Here is a 24230-nt window from a genome sequence, read left to right on the forward strand (position 1 = left end):
GTGTATTTTTTTTTTTTTTTTCTTTTTCAAAAAAATATATATTAATTTTTTAAAAAAATGCCCATTCCGGTTTGCGGCCAAGTGCATCCTGAATTTTCTTTTTCGGCACCAGAGTTTTCATTGCAGTGCACCACTATTTATGAGTGTTAATTTGGTTTATTAACTGCTGAGACCAAATCTAGTGGTGTTATATCCTGGTTATGAATCTGTTCTTCCATCTAAGGCTCTAAAGCAGCTTTTCTCAACCTTTTCAGCAGAGAGGAACCTTTGAAACACCTTTTCAGTCTCAGGGAACCCCTGCTAAAATTCCTATACTGTATCTACAACTCGTGATACTTTAGTGTGATGATCATTGGGAAGAATGCTCATTTTTAACTTGTCATTGGGAAGAATTACCCCTTACAGAGTGCTAATAAGATCAGTGGTGTCAGTGGGAACTTATCTGAGAGGCAGAAATTGCTGATTGCTCAAGTAACATCTTGAGAGACACTAGGATTCCATGGAACCCCGGCTGGACAATGCTGCTCTAAAGAATGGACAGTATTGGTTTACCAAACATTTACTGTCCAATGAGGCTGGGGAAAATGAGACATATTAGATTTGTGAACCTCTGGTCATTCAATGAGGTCTGAGAGTTAGGTTTTATTGGGTTCGTGAGTCTTTTTTTGCCTATCCAGCGAGATTTGGGTTGATAGGTGTTGGGTGTTTAAACTGCTGAGGCCTAATAGAGCAGGCTTTACCTTTTTATCGTGGGCCTTTGCAGCCATCTAAGGCTCTGGTGAATGGGCAGTATTGGTTTAACAACCCTTTACTGTCCAATGAGGCTAAAGAAAATGTTTGTCAGCCTCTTTGGTCATTCAGTGAGGTCTGAGGAAAATGTTATGTTTTTTGAGTTTGTAGGTCTCTTTACCCATCTGAGGAGGCTTGGAGTAATAGGTGTTTGTTTGGTTTATGAACAGGCCAAAAAGAGTGATCTTTATCCTAATTTTGGGACTATGCAGCCATCTAAGGCTCTATATAATGGGCAGTATTGGTGTAACAACCCTCTACTGTCCAATGGGGCTGGGGAAGATGGGATTTATTGGGTTTGGGAACCTCCGGTGGTTATTCAGTGAGGTCTGAAGGAATGGGATTCTTTGTGCACATAAGTCTTTTTGCCCATCGAATGGGCCTTGGGTTGATAGGTGTTGGGTTTATGAACTTCTGATGCCTAACTGAGTAGGTTTTACCCCTGTCTTGGGTCTCTGCAGCCATCTAAGGCTCTGGTGAATGTGCAGTATTGGTTTAACAGCCCTTTTGTGTCCAATGAGGCTGGTGAAAATGGAGTTTATCTGGTTTGTGGTCATTCAGTGATCAGGGAGTTCTGTGGAAATTGTTTGCGCATCTGAGGAGGCATTGAATAATAGGTGTTTATATAATAGCTTTATCCCAGCTATTGACCATTGCAGCTATTGAGGGCTCTACATAATGAACTGTATTGGTTCTATAATTTACTGTCTGAGGCTTAGGAAAATGGGGTTTATCAGGTTTCTGATGGTTCAGCGAAGTGTGATGGAATAGGATTTATTGGGTTCTTAAGTCTCTTGGCCCATTCAAGGAGGTTTGGGATGAAAGTTTATTGGGTTTGTGAACTGTTGAGGCCAAGTGGAGCATGCACTATCCTGGTTATGAGCCTCTGCAAGCATCTAAGCCCCTGGAGAAAGGGTAATATTGGTTTATTGACCCTCTACTGTCCCACTGGGAAATGGGGTTTGTCAGGTTTGTGAACCTTTTGTGGTCATTCAGTGAGATCCGATGAAATGTGATTTTTCGGGTTTATAAGACTTTTTGCCCTTCCAAGGGTGCTTGGGGTGATGGGGATCAATATTGTGGGCTTTATCCTGGTGATGGGTCTCTGCAGCCACATGCAGCTGCCTGTTTTTTTGTTACTCGTACTCACCCTGTCTTCCACATAACTATTTATAGAGAGAAGACTTGCTAATTATAATGTACTCTCATAACTAGGATAAAACCTGGAGAGGCAGATGTTTAAGGGCGTACAAGTTGACAGCCTCAAATGGGCACGGCCACTTGCTTCCTTTTTAACCTTTTACTATTTGGTATATATGTGAAAGTGGAATTGTAAGTATCCAATAAAATAAAAATTGTATATAAAGACAACTTTCCAAAAAGTAGCAACTACACTGTGTGCTTAACATACCGCTTACAAATCCACCTCTCCCCTTCTTGGACACTGGTGCCATGTTTGATACTGGTATCTACTTGCCTTCCGGGCATAGGTGGCCTGCCACTGTTGACGTCAAGTCTCATGCATGTGTAGAGCATTTTCGAGGTGGTTTCTCGGAATTTGTTCACAAAAGGCTGTAGACATGGAAAGGGGTGGCACATGAATGGGAAATCAGAAGTTCTTCCCAGAATGATAGTTACGTGACTAATACTGTCACCCCAATCTTCCATATTCCTTTTTCTGGCATCTCTTAGATCCTTGAAAACTGCCCCCGTAATTATGCACAGGCTCCAAGAGTGAATTCCAGGGAACAAAACATAAATGCTCTACACCAGTGGTTCCCAAACTGTGGCAGTGGGAGGAACTGTGCCCCGTCGTTGGCAGTGGGAGGAATAGTGCCCCAAGGTCTGGATATAGGTAGGCAAAGGGTTGCAGTTTGGAGACCACGGCTCTATACCAAGAAGTACGTGGTATTATCACTACGGTGGAACTGCAAGGGAGGGCAGGTAAGGCCCGTCCGTATATGGGTGTTGAGGAGCCCTTTGCAGGGACATTGTTGCTTTCCCCTTCGTTGGAAGGTTCCAGTATCTGCTTTTGAGAAGGCTGGAAATCTCCTCCTCGTAGTGTTCTGTGTGATATGTTTGCCACGTGAAGGCTTTATCACTTCTGGGAATTATGCACAGCATCCTCATAAAAATTTATTAATTGCCCTGTATCACCATAAACGGCACTAATTCCTTAATCCGCGAGAACAAGAACAACCGGTCCACATCTGTCCGCCTTTGTGCTCAGTGATTTGGAGGTAATCGTTGACTTTAATCCCTCTAACTTGTGTCAGTGCCGTGTCTGAGCAGAGGGAGGTTTTATTTTTTTCTTTCTACATTAAAGTGGATTAATGTTGCAAAAAGTACCAAAAAAAAAAATTCTAAGTTTGGATTTTTGGCATACAAAGGACTCCTCTGCTGAAAAAAACGACTTTCTCTTCATTAAGCAACTTATTTAGTGAGTATTTGTCTATGGCGCATGCACTGCCATAGAGGAAGGTGCTGGGGATGGGTCTGGTGTTGGGGACGATGTAGCTCCTCCTGTGCACATCATTAGTAGCCACCCATTGACCGAAGAGGATGCCTAGGAGTGCAGAGCGAGCGAGGGGGAGAACCTGCATTGTCCGGTGATGGAGAGGAGCATGTTTGTAAGGTCAGTGAACCATAAGGTGCATTCCCACCCGGCACATACCGCTTGAGATCGCATACCGGGCACGGGAAACCATGAAATGTAAGTTATCGGCGTGTTTCCGCACCTGGGAGACACCGCGTCTGCCGACAGATGTCCATATCAATGTGTGGCTGTACATGCAGTGCACGCGTGTGAATCCCTGGACGCACACAAGCCACATTCCGGGGTTTATGCCAGCGCATGGCTTTGCGCATGTGCGGTGTTTATCCGTGTACAGCCATTCATTACTATGGGTAGCCCAGGAACTACGCCTGCAGGTTATGTGCCCGCATGTATGAGGCCTTAGATCAGTGGTTCTCAACCTTCCTAATGCCGGGACCCTTTAATACAGTTCCTCATGTTGTGGTGACCCCCCAACCATAAAATTATTTACCCAGTAATTATAATTCATGAAGTGTAGTTTTACCTCCAATACTGCTGCTTTCAACACAGTAGCTGCTTTTAACAGAGTAGCTGCTTTCAACACAGCAGCTGTTTTCTACACAGTAGCTGCTCTTTACACATCAGAAATATGTGTTTTCTGATGGTCTTAGGGGACCCCTGTGGAAGGGTCGTTCGACCCCCAGGTTGAGAACCACTGCCTTAGAGGAAGACTTTGCTGTATGCTCATATAGTAAACTACCGTATTTTTCGCTACATAAGACGCACTTTTTTTCCCCCCAAAAAAGGGGGGAAAATGTCAGTGCGTCTTATGGAGCGGCCGGTCCGGTATTTCCACCGCGGCCGTGTCAGAATACCGGGCCGGCCGCTCAGCTCTGCAGCGGGACATTATGGAGATGACTGCTGACCTTTGGGGAGGGGGGGGAGCGGGTACCTGAATTTGACAGGTACCCACTCTTACTTCTTTGTTCTTTGATCTTACCTGTTCCTCTATCCAGCGGCGCGCTGTCTTCCGGCTTCTGTAGTGTGGGCATGACAGCCAAGTGCCCAGTGCACATGCGCAAGAAGCGGTGCTTTTTGTGAATGGTAAGGCGGTACCTGGGACACATGACAGATCCCAGAAGCCACCGGACCAATCACAAAGCGCAAGTGCTTCTCGCTCATGCGCACTGGGCACCCGGCTGTCATGCCGAGCGCCATTACAGAAGCCGGGAAGACAGAACGCGGCTGGATCGAGGATCAGGTAAGATCAAACAAAAACTCTGCGGAAGTAAGAGCGGGTACCTGTCAAATTCAGGTACCCGCTCCCCACCTCCCCAAAGGTCAGCAGTCATCTGTGCTGTCCGCAGTCTCTGGTCATCCCTGTGCTGTCCGCAGTCTCTGGTCATCCCTGTGCTGTCCGCAGTCTCTGGTCATCCCTGTGCTGTCCGCAGTCTCTGGTCATCCCTGTGCTGTCCGCAGTCTCTGGTCATCCCTGTGCTGTCCGCAGTCTCTGGTCATCCCTGTGCTGTCCGCAGTCTCTGGTCATCCCTGTGCTGTCCGCAGTCTCTGGTCATCCCCTGTACTGTGTCCGCAGTCTCTGGTCATCCCCTGAACTGTGTCCGCAGTCTCTGGTCATCCCCTGAACTGTGTCCGCAGTCTCTGGTCATCCCCTGAACTGTGTCCGCAGTCTCTGGTCATCCCCTGAACTGTGTCCGCAGTCTCTGGTCATCCCCTGAACTGTGTCCGCAGTCTCTGGTCATCCCCTGAACTGTGTCCGCAGTCTCTGGTCATCCCCTGAACTGTGTCCGCAGTCTCTGGTCATCCCCTGAGCTGTGTCCGCAGTCTCTGGTCATCCCCTGAGCTGTGTCCGCAGTCTCTGGTCATCCCCTGAGCTGTGTCCGCAGTCTCTGGTCATCCCCTGAGCTGTGTCCGCAGTCTCTGGTCATCCCCTGAGCTGTGTCCGCAGTCTCTGGTCATCCCCTGAGCTGTGTCCGCAGTCTCTGGTCATCCCCTGAGCTGTGTCCGCAGTCTCTGGTCATCCCCTGAGCTGTGTCCGCAGTCTCTGGTCATCCCCTGAGCTGTGTCCGCAGTCTCTGGTCATCCCCTGAGCTGTGTCCGCAGTCTCTGGTCATCCCCTGAGCTGTGTCCGCAGTCTCTGGTCATCCCCTGAGCTGTGTCCGCAGTCTCTGGTCATCCCCTGAGCTGTGTCCGCAGTCTCTGGTCATCCCCTGAGCTGTGTCCGCAGTCTCTGGTCATCCCCTGAGCTGTGTCCGCAGTCTCTGGTCATCCCCTGAGCTGTGTCCGCAGTCTCTGGTCATCCCCTGAGCTGTGTCCGCAGTCTCTGGTCATCCCCTGAGCTGTGTCCGCAGTCTCTGGTCATCCCCTGAGCTGTGTCCGCAGTCTCTGGTCATCCCCTGAGCTGTGTCCGCAGTCTCTGGTCATCCCCTGAGCTGTGTCCGCAGTCTCTGGTCATCCCCTGAGCTGTGTCCGCAGTCTCTGGTCATCCCCTGAGCTGTGTCCGCAGTCTCTGGTCATCCCCTGAGCTGTGTCCGCAGTCTCTGGTCATCCCCTGAGCTGTGTCCGCAGTCTCTGGTCATCCCCTGAGCTGTGTCCGCAGTCTCTGGTCATCCCCTGAGCTGTGTCCGCAGTCTCTGGTCATCCCCTGAGCTGTGTCCGCAGTCTCTGGTCATCCCCTGTGCTGTGTCCGCAGTCTCTGGTCATCTCCTGTGCTGTGTCCGCAGTCCAGTAGTTCAGAAATTTTTTTTCCTGTTTTCTGCCTCTAAAACCTAGGTGCGTCTTATGGAGCAAAAATACGGTATCACTGTGTTTACCTGCCCACATTTCTTTTCTGTTCCTGTTAAGAGACAAAATCTAAACTTTGGTTCCTGTTTTGGATAGCCTAAACAAGGGTTAGAACTCGTGGTGTGGTGGTGTGTGTGTGTGGTGGTGTGTTTTTTGTTTATTGTGTGTTCAATTGGGATTATTTCTCCTAATGTGCCTGTTACCTGCCCTACAGACACCACAGGAAGTGAGGAGAAATCCCCCCCTTAGTTGTCACCGAAACAGGTGTCCCCATTGGAAAATCTTCCCTTACTTTCTGGTAACAACTAAACATTTTGGATTTGTTGTCACTGGCCGTCTCGGTAAGAATGGACAACAAGGCAAATACTGAGAATGTCTACCCAGTGGGGACTCCTATAGGCAGCAATAAAAACCTGACAAAAGATCCGACCCTTCCACACTCGCACATCCACAGCTAAAGAAAATAATTTTTTGGGGGCTTAAATACATTGTGCATTTTTTTTTTTTTGCTGGAAAATTGCTGTAACCACCTGCGTTCAATGTGGGTTTGAAATGCAGATCAGCAGATATCCATTTTTCTTCGATGTTGCAGTGTGAATGATGGCTCTTATGCTGCGTTTCACCTTACCTTGATTTGGGTTCCTTTTAACCACTTTCCGCCCGGCTGCTGTATATAAACGGCCAGACGGTGGCAGTGCAGGGGCGAGTTGTCATTCATAAACGGCGCCCGCCATTCTGGCGCTCCCTGGGAGCGCGCAGCACCGCGATCCAGTGCCCGCTGTGTCCTCCGGACACAGTGGAACACCGATCGTCGTACGGGACTTCTGTGCGAGGTCCCGATCATGTGATCACTGATTGGCCAATCAGTGATCACATGCAGAGTAGTAAGCAAGATGTCACTTATGACATCATTCCTTACTACGTGTGAAATCTGTGAATGATCACAGAGGTCACATGGTACAGGGCTATTCACAACAGCCTTGTACCATGTGACAAGCTGTGACCAATCACAGCTCACACAGTATTTCTCAATGGCTGCAAGAATGCAGCCAGAGAGGAGGAGAAATGATTGCTTTTACAGCCTTTATGGGTGTAAAAGCAATCGGTGTAAAAAAAAAAACAATCTTAGTCCCCCCCCACAAGTAGTATAGTGTCACCATGGTGACTGTACTGCTAGGGTGACAGTATGTAGAAAAAAAAACATTAATAATATAATATAAAAAAAATAAAATTAATGTAAAAATTTTTTTTTTTAAATTTTTGGTTATACACTAATTTGGGTTTTTTTTGTTTTTTTTTTTTTACTAAAAAGATAACGGAATAAATTTTGGACAAGATTTATGATGAAATATTTATTTGCAAAAAACACTTTTTTTCAAACTTTTTGGACATTTTTATTTTATATAGCAAAAGAAATAAAAATCTCAGAGGTGAATAAATACCATCAAAATAATGCTAAAAAATTCATATGGGTACAGTGTTGCATGACCGCGCAATTGTCATTCAAAGTGTGACAGCGCTGAAAGCTGAAAATTGGCCTGGACTGGAAGGGGGGGAAAGTGTCCGGACTGGAAGGGGTTAAATGCAGCCGGCTCTGTTGACCTGTATTTGTATTGCAGGGAAAGCGGGTCGGAATAGCACGTGTTGTAATGTAGTAGGCTGCATAGGACACCCGTCTGTGGAAAGTGAACCTTGCACCTCGGAGACCAGGTCTGCTTACTCAAAGTGCCCCCATCCCCCTCCTTAAAACTAAAAACTGGTAAAAAAAAAAAAAATACCTTTTGGGGACTCAAAAATTAGACAATATACTTTTATTTCCCCGGCTTCCTACCACAGCACCTACGTGAGGGTGAGAGGGTGACGTCCTCCTCTGGCCAAAAATGTGGAGTATGCCAGGTGGCCCAAACCTTGCAAGAAGATGATCCTCCATAAGTGTCTTTCAGAAGATTTGGGTTACTCAGCATTCGCGGGGATCTTGTCAGGAGGAGGATGGCGTCACCCCCTGCGTTAAAGAAGCCAGGGAAAGATGTATATTATCTATTCACCCCCCCCCCCCCAACCGGTTTTTTTTTTTGCCCCTTTTTTATGCATTTATGGAAGGGGCCAAATTGAATAAGAGGGCCTTTCCTGAAGGTCAAAGTCTGCGCTGAGCCCTGGATCTTTTGCCTATGTAAGTTCAAGTGCATAAGGAAAGTAATGTAAAATATATCACAGCTTACTGGTTCTAAGATGTGATGGTTGCATTAGTTTTCCTGGATTTTTTTCTTTTTCACCCACTGGTCCTCCCAAGTAACACACTTCATATCCTAGGGTGACCACAGTCACTTTCTGGATTGTACCTTTTGGAATTTCTTAACCAGGGTGCCTATGCACACTGGGGTGCTTTCTTGATCCCCGTGGGTGCTCCGAGCATGGAACCCATTTAGCCCTGGTATTAGCATCTTCAGTTGCCATGGTGAAGGTGGGCCTGATGTGAATGGGGGGCCCTCCGATGTGAAAGGTGACCCTGATGGGGTGGGGGACATCTGTGCCACCGCACACTGGGGTGCCTTCTGGGACCCATTTAGCCCTGGATTAGCATCTTTATTTGCCATGGTGAAGGTGGGCCTGATGTGAATGGGGGGGCCCTCCGATGTGAAAGGTGACCTTGATGGGGTGGGGGACACATGCTCTGTGCCGCTTCACTCTGGGGTGCTTTCTGGGACCCATTTAGCTCTGGATTAGCATCTTGATTTTCCCTGGAGCAGGCAGGCCTGATGTGAATGGGGGGCCCTCTGATGTGAAAGGTGACCCTGATGGGGTGGGAGATACCTGTGCCGCTGCACACTGAGGTGCTTTCTGGGACCCATTTAGCTCTGGATTAGCATCTTGATTTTCCCTGGAGCAGGCAGGCCTGATGTGATTGGTGGTGCCCTCCGATGTGAAAGGTGACCTTGATGGGGTGGGGGACACATGCTCTGTGCCGCTTCACTCTGGGGTGCTTTCTGGGACCCATTTAGCTCTGGATTAGCATCTTGATTTTCCCTGGAGCAGGCAGGCCTGATGTGAATGGGGGGCCCTCTGATGTGAAAGGTGACCCTGATGGGGTGGGAGATACCTGTGCCGCTGCACACTGAGGTGCTTTCTGGGACCCATTTAGCTCTGGATTAGCATCTTGATTTTCCCTGGAGCAGGCAGGCCTGATGTGATTGGTGGTGCCCTCCGATGTGAAAGGTGACCTTGATGGGGTGGGGGACACATGCTCTGTGCCGCTGCACACTGAGGTGCTTTCTGGGACCCATTTAGCTCTGGATTAGCATCTTGATTTTCCCTGGAGCAGGCAGGCCTGATGTGATTGGTGGTGCCCTCTGATGTGAAAGGTGACTCTGATGGGGTGGGGGACACCTGTGCCGCTGCACACTGAGGTGCTTTCTGGGACCCATTTAGCTCTTGATTAGCATCTTGATTTTGCCTGGAGCAGGCAGGCCTGATGTGATTGGGGGAGCCCTCTGATGTGAAAGGTGACCCTGATGGGGTGGGGGACACCTGATCTGTGCTGCTGCACTCTGGGGTGCCTTCTGGGACCCATTTAATCCGGGATTAGCATCTTGAGTTGCCCTGGTGCAGGCAGGCCTGATGTGATGGGGCACCTTCTCTGTGTTGTGATTGATTGTTAATGGCGCCCATTGACTGTACAATGGAGGTCACCGTTCTGCCACGTTGGGTGGCCCATTCACAATGACCCAACGTTCATGAATACACAGCCTATCGAGTGATAACGCCCCACCATGGGATACAAAAGTCTGAATGCGGCCTGAAACTGTAGTATCCATCCTTCTACTGCGTACAATGGGACTCTCGGCCTTCTCCCAAACCCTTCCACTGTAACTTCTATGAGAAGTTGGGGGATCATTGTGTCGGGAATACGTTGCCGCTGTGCATCCTCTTCCTCCCGCACTTCCTGTAGTCCTGTACAGGCCGGCCAGGCAGCGTGTCACCTGCTGTGATGGAATGCGGTCCTGTGTGCACACGCCTCCAGTTATGTGTCTTGCCATCTGTGTGTGTCCTGCAAGTTCCTGCCGGTCCTGGTCACCCAGCAGAATGCCCGGCATGCTGGAATGTTCCGCTGCCGTCAGTCAGAGCTGAGAGATGGCCCGGGGGTCACTGAAGAAAGTCACTGAAGCCTCTAAACCTGGAGGCCTAATCTAGGGCACAGAGGCCACATGCGGCCCCCGTGGTACTTTCTGTGCAGCCCTCTGCAGACCCCAGCAGTCAATGGAAGGAATTTATAATGGCCGTGATCTCTAGCAGTCTCTTGTTGGCCATCTTCAGGCTCCATCTCCTACAGCATGTCTCCAGGTTCTATGTCCCACAGCACGGGTGTAAAACGTCATTTCATTGTGGGCCGCATAGGCATTTAAGATTTCCCTCACAGGGGCTGGTTGTATATGTAGTATGTAGGACTGGATGTCCAGAACATCCTGCCCTTCCTTACATCAGATGTCAAGAGCCTCCTCCTCCCACCATCAGAGGTTAAGAGTCCCCCACCCTCCCCTACATCACAGGGCACCCCACACCCCACCTTGTGCTTCTGCCAGGAAGAAGTTGGGGATGCATGTGGAAAGCAGAAAGTTATCTGTCTGGAGGAGGACCAGAGGAGGGCTGGAGCCTGCTAAATGCTGAGCCCAGGAGAGGTGGAGATGAGGGGGTGCTGTGGCTGCAGAGAGAGTAGCAGGATCTGTAGGAGGAGTTCTGTCATCCTCTCTGCTGCCAACTGCTGAGACGCTGAGACAAGGTGGGCGTGAAGATGAAGTGGGTGCCGCAGCTGCAGGAGAGGTGTGAGGGACACGTGAAGTGACATGGAGGGCCGGACGTAGCCTGTGGGTCTTGTGTTTGACACGTGTTCTGCAGCATGCCCCATGAAACGGGAGACCCACCGCAGAACGTGTGTCAAACACAAGACCCACCGGCTGAGTCTGGCCCCCCAGGCCATTTCACTGACCCTCACACTTGTCCTGCAACTGCAGCACCCACTTAGTCTTGTCTCAGCAGTTGGTAGCAGAGAGGATGACCGAACTCCTCCTACAGATCCTGCACCTCTCTGTGCAGCCACAGCTCCACTTCCCTTGGGCTCAGCATTTAGCAGGCTCCAGCCGCCCTCTGGACCTCCACCAGACCCTGAACTTTCTGCTTTCCACATCCATCCCAACTTCTTCCTGGCAGGGGGGTGCATTGTGACGTAGGAGAGGGTGGGGGACTCTCAACAAGACCCACAGGCCCTCACACCTCTCCTGCAGCTGTGGCACCCACTTCATCTCCATGCCCACCTTGTCTCAGCAGAGAGGAGGACAGAACTTGTCCTACATATCCTGCACCTCTCTGTGCAGCCACAGCACCCCCTCTTCTCCCCCTCCCCTGGGCTCAGCATTCAGCAGGCACCAGCCCTCCTCTGGTCCTCCTCCAGACCCTGAGCTTTCTGCTTTCTGCATCACCCCCAACTTCTTCCTGGCAGTCGCACAAGGTAAGGGGGGTACATGAGACGGGAGACACGCTGCACGAGATGGGAGACCCGCGTGGCGGAAGAAGCACGCATTAAAAACATTTACATGACATTTAGGCATGTCAAGCACTTAGATGTTCATTCATTCAATTGGCCAGATTCTGACTGCAGTTCTAAGTCCTAATTGCTCTAATCCAAATTAAAGTGATAACAAAAATAAACCGTTTTGATTGGACAAACTTTAACCCTCTGCTGACCATGTAATGCATACTGTATGTGCAGGGACAGGGAGGCGGGTCCTTAATGCGCACACCGCACAAATGCACCAATGGCGGCTGAGGTTCCTTTGCTTAAAGCATGCTGAGAGCACCGAGCTGTCGTAGACTCCTCACGGCCTCTGTGATCAGGAGGTGGTGGGATGAGCTTCTGGTCATGTGACCACTATGACAGCCAATCACAGTGAGGGGTTATACCGGTAAGTACTTTTTTTTTTTTTTTGCATGTTCATTTTGCCCCAGGAAATTGCAAAAAAGGAGAAAACACAAAAATGCAAAACTTATTAAAAATGCAGCATGCGTTGCATCACTGCGCCATGCATCTGTGTTGTCTGATGTGTTGGTGTGAATGGGGCCCTTCATCTGCAGCATCCACCAGTCACTGACATATCTGTGTGAGCGGAGGGGACATGCACTTTAATTGCACTCTGACCTTCAGTACTCGCCTCCCGCATGGGTGTCACATGACTGTGGAAGTTCATCCCTGAGAGCGTCGCCTGACACCGGCAGAGTGCAAATGTGTGTGTGTATATGTATGTATGTATGTATATATATATATATATATATATATGTATGTATGTGTGTGTATATATGTATGTATGTATGTATATATATATATATATATATATATATATATATATACGCACGCACGCACGCATACCTTGGTTGAAAAATGTAATGCGTTTTGCGGGATTTGTCGTATTGTGAAACTTCAGGAATGCATTGAAAACCAATTAATCCGTTCCGGAGGTCAGATAAAAGTAAAAAAAAAAATGTTTTCTTTATCTGTTCCAAACTCTTTATAAAGTGCACTTTCAAGGCATAAATACTGTACAGGGACATGATTACAAAAAAATGTGTAAATGTATTGAAAACTAATTAATCCGCTGGTATTGCGAAAAAAATTCCAGAAAAGGCCTGGGGGGTCGAGTGGATGTCTGTCTATATCTATAGCTCAGGTCAGAGGTTGTGGGGGGAATTAGAAGGTGATGGGTGACCGTTGGTGTATATTCCGGCGGGTGTCACTCCCAGGACCGGATGTACATGATGGCGGGTGACGGTCGGTGTGTATTCTAGCGGGTGTTACTCTCAGTTCCGGATGTACATGATGGTGGGTGACGGTCGGTGTATATTCTGGCGGGTGTCACTCCCAGGTCCGGATGTACAGTTGCAAGAAAAAGTATGTGAACCCCTTGGGATTACGTGGAGTTTTGCATGAATTGGGCATAAAATGTGCTCTGAACGTCATCTAAGTCACAACAATAGAAGAACACAGTCTGCTGAACATAATACTACACAAACATTAGATGTTGCCATGGTTTAATTGCACATAACATGTAAACATTCACAGTGCAGGGAGGAAAAAGTATGTGAACCTTTGGACTTAATAACTGGTTGACCCTCCTTTGGCAGCAATAACCTCAACCAAACGTTTCCTGTAGTTGCAGATCCGACCTCCACAACGATCTGGAGTCATTTTGGACCACTCCTCTTCACAAAACTGTTTGTGTAGCAATATTCTTGGGATGTCTGGTGTGAATCGCTCTCTTAGGGCTCGTTCACACAAGGCTGTTTTGCCAACGCTTGCCAAACGCCCCTATAGCGTTTGGCAAGCGTTGGTCCGGCGTTTGCGTGGTTTAGCGGCGGTTGCTAGGCGTTTGCCGAGCGTTAATAACGCCCCACAAACGCCTATAATGCAGTTTGAGTGGTGTTACCGCTCCGCAAACGCCCCGCAACCGCGTCGCAACCGCACCGCAAACGCCGGCCGGGCGTTTGCGGAGCGGCACCATAGACGAGAATAGGAGGCTTCAAAGCCTCCTGACTCGTCCAGAGGCGTCCGTTTTGCCGCGACGCAACGTGACGCGACGCAAACGCTCCCGTTAGAACAGCACCATGTGCTGTAATGTGGAGAATTGGCAGAGGCGTTTGGGAAGCGGTAAAAACGCTTCCCAGACGCCTCTCTGTCGCCTGCACACAAGGCTAGTGTGAACGTAGCCTTAAGGTCATGCCACAGCATTTCAATCGGGTTGAGGTCAGGACTCTGACTGGGCCACTCCAGAAGGCATATTCTGTGCTGTTGCAGCCATTGTTTTGTTGAATTACTTGTATGCTTTGGGTCATTGTCCTGTTGCATCACCCATCCTCTGCGGAGCTTCAGTTGGCGGACAGATGGTCGTACGTTTTCCTGCAAAATGTCCTGATAAACTCTGGAATTCATTTTCCCATCAATGACAACAATCCGTCCTGGCCCTGAGGCAGCAAAGCAGCCCCAAACCATGATGCTCCCTCCGCCATGTTTCACAGTGGGGATGAGGTTTTGATGTTGGTGTGCTGTGCCTTTTTTTCTCCACACATAGTGTTGTGTGTTCTTCCCAAACAACTCAATCTTGGTTTCATCTGTCCACAGTATATTTTGCCAGTAGTGCTGTGGAACATCCAGGTGCTCTTTTGCAAACTTCAAAAGTGCTGCAATATTCTTTTTGGACAGCAATGGCTTCCTCCGTGGTGTCCTCCCATGTACTCCATTCTTGTTTAATGTTTTCCTTATTGTAGATGTGTCAACAAAAATGTTAGCATGTGCCAGAGATTTCTGTAGGTCTTTAGCTGACACTCTGGGATTCTTCTTTACCTCATGCAGCATTCTGCGCTGTGCTCTTGCAGTCATTTTTACAGGACGACCACGCCTAGGGAGAGTAGCAACAGTGCTAAACTTTCTCCATTTGTAGACAGTCTGTCTTACCGTGGACACATGAACATCAAGGCTTTTGGAGATACTTTTGTAACCCTTTCCAGCTTCATGCAAGTCAACAATTCTTGATGGTAGGTCTTCTGAGAGCTCTTTTCTGCGAGGCATGGTTCACATCAGTGCTTCTTGAAACCAGTAAACTCAAAACAGGTGTGTGTTTTTTAAGGGCAGGACAGCTGTCAGCAACACATCCAATATCATCACACTGATTGGAGTCAAGGTTGGCTCACTCCTGGCTCCAATTAGCTCTGGGAGAAGTCATTAAGCTAGGGCCTCACATACTTTTTCCTCCCTGCACTGTGAATGTTTACATGTTATGTGTAATTAAACCATGGCAACATCTAATGTTTGTGTAGTATTATGTTCAGCAGACTGTGTTCTTCTATTGTTGTGACTTAGATGACGTTCAGAGCACATTTTATGCCCAATTCATGCAAAACTCCACGTAATCCCAAGGGGTTCACATACTTTTTCTTGCAACTATACATGATGGTGGGTGCCGGTCAGTTGGTGTATATTCTGGTGGGTGTCACTCCCAGGACCGGATAGACATGATGGGGGGGATCACCTCTAGGCCGGTTTGCAGTCTCTCTGGCTCTGTTCATTGTCCGTCTTTCTCATCCTGGAATTGTGGAGGGGAGGAACATTCCTGGGATTTTTCTGAGCTAAGGCAAGATGTGAGGGTGGTGTCCGGGCCAGACTACCCCCCCCCCCCTCCTGGCTGACGTTTAACTCCTCATACCTTGGGAACCTCCACGGCCCATTCACACTGGCAATGAGCACGTTCGTTATCAATGCCCCCCCCCCCATTGCATCGCCTTTACAATACACCCCAATGCGCGGTGCATTACCAACAATGGGGCCTGGCTGATATTTCGGCACATTTTGGGGGCATTAGAAGTCCATTATTTTCAAGGCACGATAAAAAAAAAAAATGCATTTTAAGATGTGAACGGGTCCAAAGTTCCATGAATGAATTCCTGATACTTTGTAAAAAGTATTCATCAGTGATGTCATCAGAGAAGCTCCTCCCCCATTCCCCTTTTTACACTGGGCCAGGATGCCCGGAGTGGGTTCGTGTGGCCCCTGATCCTGCCGCAGTGTGATTGGCTGTGCAGTAGTGATGTCATTGGGAGACGCGCCGGCCGGGTCCCTGTTGTCAGTAGTTGACTGTGAGCTGTCACTGACCACTGAAATGCACCGATACACACACACACACTTAGATCAGGGGTGGGCAACTGTGGCCCTCCAGCTGTTGGTGAACTACAAGTCCCATCATGCCTCTGCCTTTGGGAGCCATGCTTGTAACTGTCAGTTTTGCAATGCCTCATGGGACTTGTAGTTCTACAACAGCTGGAGGGCCGCAGTGGCCCATCCCTGGCTTAGATGATATCGTTGGTGTGCTGCAGGAAGCATTTTCCTCGGTCTCCCCTCCCCCAGCGATCAGACTGCAGCATTGGAACTTTATAGCAAGTCACAAGGTAAGAGGCTGCAGCAGGGGGCTGGTCTGTGTCAGACATTTGTCAACACAACTAAGAACGGCACGGGTACCAGCATTTACATGATTGCGTCATCTCTGATCTGGCATCAGTTTACCCATCAGGACGTAGCCCCAGGCTCCTCCTAGCAAGCCACTGCAGCTGCTGTGACATCTGGACCCCCCCCCCCTCCCCCACTACAGGATGGTTCAATTGCAGCTGCTGATTGGACTGCTGGGTTTGAGCAGACCGCTGGTCCCACTGCCACGGTTGTGTTTCATTGCCACCGGTTAGAAGAAGGCCAGAGTGGGTGATGGGGAAGCACAGCTTTTGTTACCTTCTGTGGTGGCACCTGTTGTGGAATATACTTGATGGATTCTTTTTATGTCCATAGATCTGTGGTCTCCAAACTGCGGCCCTCTGCTTGCATTTATATAACCCTTAGGGCACTATTCCTCCCACTGACACCAATGATGGGGCACTATTCCTCTCACTGACACCAATGATGGGGCACTATTCCTCCCACTGACACCAATGATGGGGCACTATTCCTCTCACTGACACCAATGATGGGGCACTATTCCTCTCACTGACACCAATGATGGGGCACTATTCCTCCCACTGACACCAATGATGGGGCACTATTCCTCCCACTGATATCAATGATGGGACACTATTCCTCCCACTGACACCAATGATGGGGCACTATTCCTCTCACTGACACCAATGATGGGGCACTATTCCTCCCACTGACACCAATGATGGGGCACTATTCCTCCCACTGATATCAATGATGGGACACTATTCCTCCCACTGACACCAATGATGGGGCACTATTCCTCTCACTGACACCAATGATGGGGCACTATTCCTCCCACTGACACCAATGATGGGGCACTATTCCTCCCACTGATATCAATGATGGGACACTATTCCTCCCACTGACACCAATGATGGGGCACTATTCCTCTCACTGACACCAATGATGGGGCACTATTCCTCCCACTGACACCAATGATGGGGCACTATTCCTCCCACTGATATCAATGATGGGACACTATTCCTCCCACTGACACCAATGATGGGGCACTATTCCTCCCACTGATACCAATGATGGGACACTATTCCTCCCACTGACACCAATGATGGGGCACTATTCCTCCCACTGACACCAATGATGGGGCACTGTTCCCCCCACTGACACCAATGATGGGGCACTATTCCTCCCATTGACACCAATGATGGGGCACTATTCCTCCCACTGACACCAATAATGGGGCACTATTCCTCCCACTGACACCAATGATGGGGCACTGTTCCCCCCACTGACACCAATGATGGGGCACTGTTCCCCCCACTGACACCAATGATGGGGCACTGTTCCCCCCACTGACACCAATGATGGGGCACTGTTCCCCCCACTGACACCAATGATGGGGCACTGTTCCCCCCACTGACACCAATGATGGGGCACTGTTCCCCCCACTGACACCAATGATGGGGCACTGTTCCCCCCACTGACACCAATGATGGGGCACTGTTCCCCCCACTGACACCAATGATGGGGCACTGTTCCTCCCACTGACACCAATGATGGGGCACTGTTCCTCCCACTGACACCAATGATGGGGCACTGTTCCTCCCACTGACACCAATGATGGGGCACTGTTCCTCCCACTGACACCAATGATGGGACACTGTTCCTCCCACTGACACCAATGATGGGACACTGTTCCTCCCACTGACACCAATGATGGGGTACTCCTCCTCCCACTGACACCAATGATGGGGTACTCCTCCCACTGACACCAATGATGGGGCACTCCTCCTCCCACTGACACCAATAATGTGCGGGAAGTATCACCGTAAACACACCATTTACCATTTGTAAGACACAAATAATTCCATGGAATGATTGGACTTCTACCCCATCATGGAAGGTGTTGGATGACAAACCTGCCATTACACACAGTGCAGTTCCATCCATCTGTCAGATCATTCACCGAGCTCCAGGGTGCTGATTACTGAGTTCTAGCAGACGGCTCGGGATCTGATCTGATGTCATGTAATTGCTGCATGGAGGAGCTTATCTCAGCAATCCTGACGGGAGTGACCCGGCTTACTAATGATAAAAATTAGAGAGTCACCCCGCCCTGAAAAACAATAGAACTTCCTGTCGACGAGGGTGAGAACCAGCCTGAGCACCGACACCTCATCACTCCACTCTCAGTATAGGAATCCAATGTACAACACGATTCTCCCATCACAGGAGACCGACCAGATCATACAAAGGACGGGTCCTATAATACACGGCTCAGAGAAATGAGAGGAACACTCTGACAACCCATCAGATCTCAATGGGGAGGGATCTCCTGCTGGATCTCTATACTGACATGGACGGGGGATGGGTGAGGAATGTAAGGACGCCCCATCGTTGGATGGAAATGATTGACCTACAGAGGACTGAATTCAAAGACACCCCGAAAATCAAAGAAGAAATGATGCAGCAGGCGAGTCCATTTTGCTGGAATGTCATTGCAGCAACTCAGAATGGTCCTCAGTAGTCTGTGTGGCCCCCACGTGCTTGTATGCATGCCTGACGACGTCGGGGGAGGCTCCTAATGAGACCACGGATGGTGTCCTGGGGGATTTCCTCCCAGATCTGGACCAGGGCATCACTGAGCTCCTGGACAGTCTGAGGTGCAACCTGGCGGCGGTGGATGGACCGAAACATCACGTCCCAGAGGTGTTCTATTGGATTTAGGTCAGGGAAGTGTGGGGGCCAGTCAATGGTATCATTTCCTTCATCCTCCAGGAACTACCTTCATACTCTCCCCACATGAGGCCGGGTATTGTCGTGCACCAGGAGGAACCCAGGACCCACTGCTCCGGGAGGAGCCCAGGACCCACTGCTCCGGGAGGAGCCCAGGACCCACTGCACCGGGAGGAGCCCAGGACCCACTGCACCAGGAGGAGCCCAGGACCCACTGCACCAGGAGGAGCCCAGGACCCACTGCACCAGTGTAGGGTCTGACAATCCAAGGATTTCATCCTGATACCTAATGGCAGTCAGGGTGTCATTGTCTAGACTGTAGAGGTCTGTGTGTCCCTCCATGGATATGCCTCCCCAGGCCATCACTGACCCCCCACCAAAGCGGTCATGCTGAACCATGTTACAGGCAGCAGAACGTTCTCCACGGCTTCTCCAGACCCTTTCATGTCTGTCACATGTGCTCAGGGTGAACCTGCTCTCATCTGTGAAAAGCACAGGGTGCCAGTGGTGGACCCGCCAATTCTGGTGTTTAATGGCAAAGGCCAATCCAGCTCTATGGTGCCGGGCAGTGAGCACAGGGCCCACTAGAGGACGTCGGGCCCTCAGGCCACCCTCATGAAGTCTGTTTCTGATTGTTTGGTCAGAGACATTCACACCAGTGGCCTGCTGGAAGTCATTTTGTAGGGCTCTGGCAGTGCTCATCCTGTTCCTCCTTGCACAAAGGAGAAGATACTGGCCCTGCTGATGGGTTACGGACCTTCTATGGCCCTGTCCAGCTCTCCTAGAGGAACTGCCTGTCTCCTGGAATCTCCTCCATGCTCTTGACACTGTGCTGGGAGACACGACAAACCTTCTGGCAATGGCGGGTATTGATGTGCCATCCTGGAGGAATTGGACTGCCTGTGCAACCTCTGTAGGGTCCAGTTATGGCCTCATGCCACCAGTAGTGACACCGACCCTAGCCAAATGCAAATCTAGTAAAAAACAGTCAGAAACGATGAGTAAGGAAAAAGCCAGTGACCTCCACATGTAAAACCATTGCTGTTTTGGGGGTCATCTCATTGTTGCCCATCTAGTGCACCTGTTGGTAATTTTATTAACCCCAAAGCAGCTGAAACTGATTAACATCCCCCTCTGCTACTTACCTGACCAGATCAAAATCCCAGGAGTGTGATTGACTTGATGCTAGATTAAAAGTGTTCCTTTAATTGTTTTGAGCAGTTTTTGTGTATATATAAATAAATCTAATACTTTTTTTATTACTATTGTAAAACAATTATTATATTTGTACATTTTTTAAATGATTTTATAGTGTGTGTGTGTGTGTGTGTGTGTATGTGTGTGTGTGTATATATATATATATATATATGTATATATATATATATATATGTATTTCTAGTATACTGTTGAGTTGTAAAACCTTTAGCCCTCTTTTCTGTTTCTTGTAGGTCTGACGTTTTGGATCGAATGTAAAGATGGCGGGTGCTTCAGTGAAAGTCGCTGTCCGCGTACGGCCCTTCAACTCCCGGGAGTTTGCACACGATTCCAAGTGCGTCATCCAGATGCAAGGCACGACTACCTGTAAGGATGATCATCGTTATCATACAATCTGATCATGTGGTTTAGGAAAAAATTTGACCAGGTGGATCTCTCCTATGAAGCATTATGGGTTTGGGGTGGAGGAGGAGAGCCAGTCAAAATGTTACTATTCCAGCTCACAAGGTTCAAGCTCTTGGTGGTCTCTATTTATATTAATTTCGCTGTGCAAATGTGTCAGCGTTCACCCAGCTGTTGTGATCCCCATAATGTTTCCAGCATGTTTTTATTTCCTATGATAATCAACTCCATCTAGTGGTCATAATATGGTATTTTCTTGAACACCTCAATCAGGAAAATTGCCACATTTATAGCCACTAGATGGAGCTGACGATTGTAGGAAATAGGTTACTAAGATTATTCATAATGGCTGTGCAATTGCATGAGGTATGCACATGTGCATTTTTTATAAAAAGACTCCTTAACTTAGGGTGACTGGGACCTAATAATTTATTTATTGCAGGTACTTACTTAGTGCCGTCAGTTTACGCAGTGCTTTACATATGTACAGTCTCCTAGAAGTGAGTCCTCCCCTCACATTTGTGTATATCTTTGATTCTATCTTTTCATGTGACAACACTGAAGAAATGACACTTTGCTACAATGTGACGTAGTCAGTGTACAGCGTGTATAACATGGAAATTTGCTGTCCGATCAAAATAACTCAACACACCGCCATTAATGTCTAAACCGCTGGCAACAAAAGTGACTCCACCCCTAAGTGACAAGGTCCAAATTGGGCCCAATTAGCCATTTTCCCTCCCCGATGTCATGTGACTTGTTAGTGTTACAAGGTCTCAGGTGTGAATGGGGAGCAGTTGTGTTAAATTTGGTGTTAACTCTCTTACTCTCATACTGGTCACTGGAAGTTCAACATGGCACCTCATGGCAAAGAACTCTGAGGATCTGAAAAAAGAATTGTTGCTCTACATAAAGATGGCCTAGGCTATAAGAAGATTGCCAAGACCCTGAAACTGAGCTGCAGCACGGTGGCCAAGACCATACAGCGGTGTAACAGGACAGGTTCCACTCAGAACAGGCCTCGCCATGGTCGACCAAAGACGTTGAGTGCCCGTGCTCAGCATTATATCCAGAGGTTGTCTTTGGGACGTATGAGTGCCGCCAGCATTGCTGCAGAGGTTGAAGGGGTGTGGGGGGGGGGGGGTCAGCCTATCAGTGCTCAGACCATACGCCAAACACTGCATCACATTGGTCTGCATGGCTGTTGTCCCAGAAGGAAGCCTCTTCTAAAGATGATGCACAAGAAAGTCTGCAAACAGTTTGCTGAAGACAAGCAGACTGAGGACATGGATTACTGGAACCATGTCCTGTGGTCTGATGACACCAAGATCAACTGATTTGGTTCAGATGGTGTCAAGCGTGTGTAGCGGCAACCAGGTGAGGAGTACAAAGACAAGTGTGTCTTGCCTACAGTCAAGCATGGTGGTGGGACTGTCATGGTCTGGGGCTGCATGAGTGCTGCCGGCACTGGGGAGCTACAGTTCATTGAGGGAACCATGAATGCCAACATGTACTGTGACATACTGAAGCAGAGCATGATCCCCTCCCTTCGGAGACTGGACAACAGGGCAGTATTCCAACATGATAACGACCCCAAACACACCTCCAAGACCACCACTACCTTGCTAAAGAAGCTGAGGGTAAAGGTGATGGACTGGCCAAGCATGACTCCAGACCTAAACCCTATTGAGCATCTGTGGGGCATCCTCAAACAGAAGGTGGAGGATCGCAAGGTCTCTAACATCCACCAGCTCCATGATGTCATCATGGAGGAGTGGAAGAGGATTCCAGTGGCAACCTGTGAAGCTCTGGTGACCTCCATGTCCAAGAGGGTTTAAGGCAGTGCTGGAAAATAATGGTGACCACACAAAATATTGACACTTTGGGCCCAATTTGGACCTTGTCACTTAGGGGTGGACTCACTTTTGTTGCCAGCAGTTTAGACATTAATGGCGATGTGTTGAGTTATTTTGAGGGGACAGCAAAGTTACATGTTATACAAGCTGTACACTGACTACGTCACATTGTAGCAAAGTGTAATTTCTTCAGTGTTGTCACATGGAAAGAGAGAATCAAATATTTACACAAATGTGAGGGGTGGACTCGCTTCTGGGCGATACTGTGTGTGATATATATATATTGTACATTCACATCCAGTCTCTAACCCTCAAGGGGCGTACAATCTAAGGTCTCTAACTCCCATTCACATACTAGGGCAAAGTTTAGACAGGAGCCAATTAACCTACCAGCATGTCTTTGGAGTGTGGGAGGAAATCAGAGTACCTGGAGGAAACCCACACAGGGAGAACATGCAAACTCCAGGCAGGTAGTGCAGTGGTTGGGATTTGAAGTGACGACCCGAGTACTGCCAGGCGGAAGTGCTAATCTTTTAGCTACTGTGCTAACAATGAGCTATTAAACCAGTCACGTCAGCCACTGAATCAGAGGAGCTTACACTCTAATGTCCCCCCACAGTCACAGACATGCAGTTTTTAACCCACCAGTATGTATTATTTCTGTGGAAAGACTCTGGGACAGTTTCAATGAAACAGACATGGTAGTATGTAGGAGTTCCATGCAACAGAGCAGTAAAGGGCCTCAGTTCTGCGGGTGTGCAGTGATGACCTTTATGCCGCCCCAATAAAACCACTTTAATCCATGATGACCGAATCCCAGGCACCAAGCAGTGAGCCCAGGTTGTTCTATTGCTTCCAACAGAGACCAATCCCAGCTGCTTAGAGTGAACTCCATGGTGGTGATAGACCCGCTCTCCGGGTTCCTGGCACAGATCTTCTTGTATCAGGTAGATCACATGAATTACTGGTGATATCACTGAGACTTCATCCTTCTCCTTTATAGGTATTTCAAACCCAAAACAGCCCAAAGATGCTCCAAAGAACTTCACCTTCGATTATTCCTATTGGTCGCACACGACAGTGAGTACTGAGCCTCTGGGTGTTTACTGTGAATTGTGTTCTCTGTGTGTGTAGGAGAATGGGAATACTGTGCTCAGCACTGCTGTTACTGGATGACTTGGGAGAGTTCTGCTGCGGCAGGCTGAGGGGACATGCTGCGGCAGGCTGAGGGGACATGCTGCGGCAGGCTGAGGGCGCGCGCTGCTGTTGCTGCCCCTGTAGGGTGAGGGCGCGCGCTGCTGTTGCTGCCCCTGTAGGGTGAGGGCGCGCGCTGCTGTTGCTGCCCCTGTAGGGTGAGGGCGCGCGCTGCTGTTGCTGCCCCTGTAGGGCGAGGGTTCCCCGCTGCCCCTGTAGGACGAGGATGCCCGCTGCCCCTGTAGGGTGTGGGAACATGCTGCTGCTGATGGTGAGTGGGTTGAAGGACATAGGAGAGCTCACTGCTCAGGTTTTGAATCCGTATGAAGCTCACCCCTGTGTAGTTGGGGAGGTGAGTGCTTAATGTACAAAGTGTCTTAGATCCAGGGCAGGATGGGGATCATCTTGCCGTTGGGGGAGTTTTTGGGGATGCCGCAAAGCAGCACATTGTTTAACATACTGAGGCCCCAAGATGGCATAGTGAGTTCTGTTGAAAAGGTGGACTCAGCTGTGTCTCCTCCATCGTCCTGTACAGTCCTATGCAGGCTGTGTAGTTCTGGCTGCTGGGGGAGATTTGTCCTTGTTCTAAATTCTTAATAGGGCCAGAGTTCCTCTTTAGTAGTTGCTTCCTTTGGGTTGCTTGGTTCCAGCTGCTCCGCCTCTCTTCATCATTGGCCAAAGTCCT

The 24230-nt window shown here is 49.0% G+C and overlaps 1 protein-coding gene across 1 annotated transcript in view; it reads left to right on the plus strand.

The window, feature by feature from the left end:
- KIF1C (kinesin family member 1C) overlaps window positions 1–24230 on the plus strand; it is an 85728-nt gene that overhangs the window by 22901 nt on the left and 38597 nt on the right. The window contains exons 3-4 of the mRNA XM_089656884.1: window positions 20327–20459; window positions 23355–23431. Coding sequence (XP_089513010.1) covers window positions 20354–20459; window positions 23355–23431 — 183 coding nt within the window. The 5' untranslated portion in view covers window positions 20327–20353. The remainder of the gene's footprint in view (window positions 1–20326; window positions 20460–23354; window positions 23432–24230) is intronic.

The sequence above is a fragment of the Staurois parvus genome, unplaced genomic scaffold, assembly GCF_062004578.1.
Source record: "Staurois parvus isolate SC_StPar_1 unplaced genomic scaffold, SC_StPar_1.0 ptg000947l, whole genome shotgun sequence".
NCBI classification, from domain to species: domain Eukaryota; kingdom Metazoa; phylum Chordata; class Amphibia; order Anura; family Ranidae; genus Staurois; species Staurois parvus.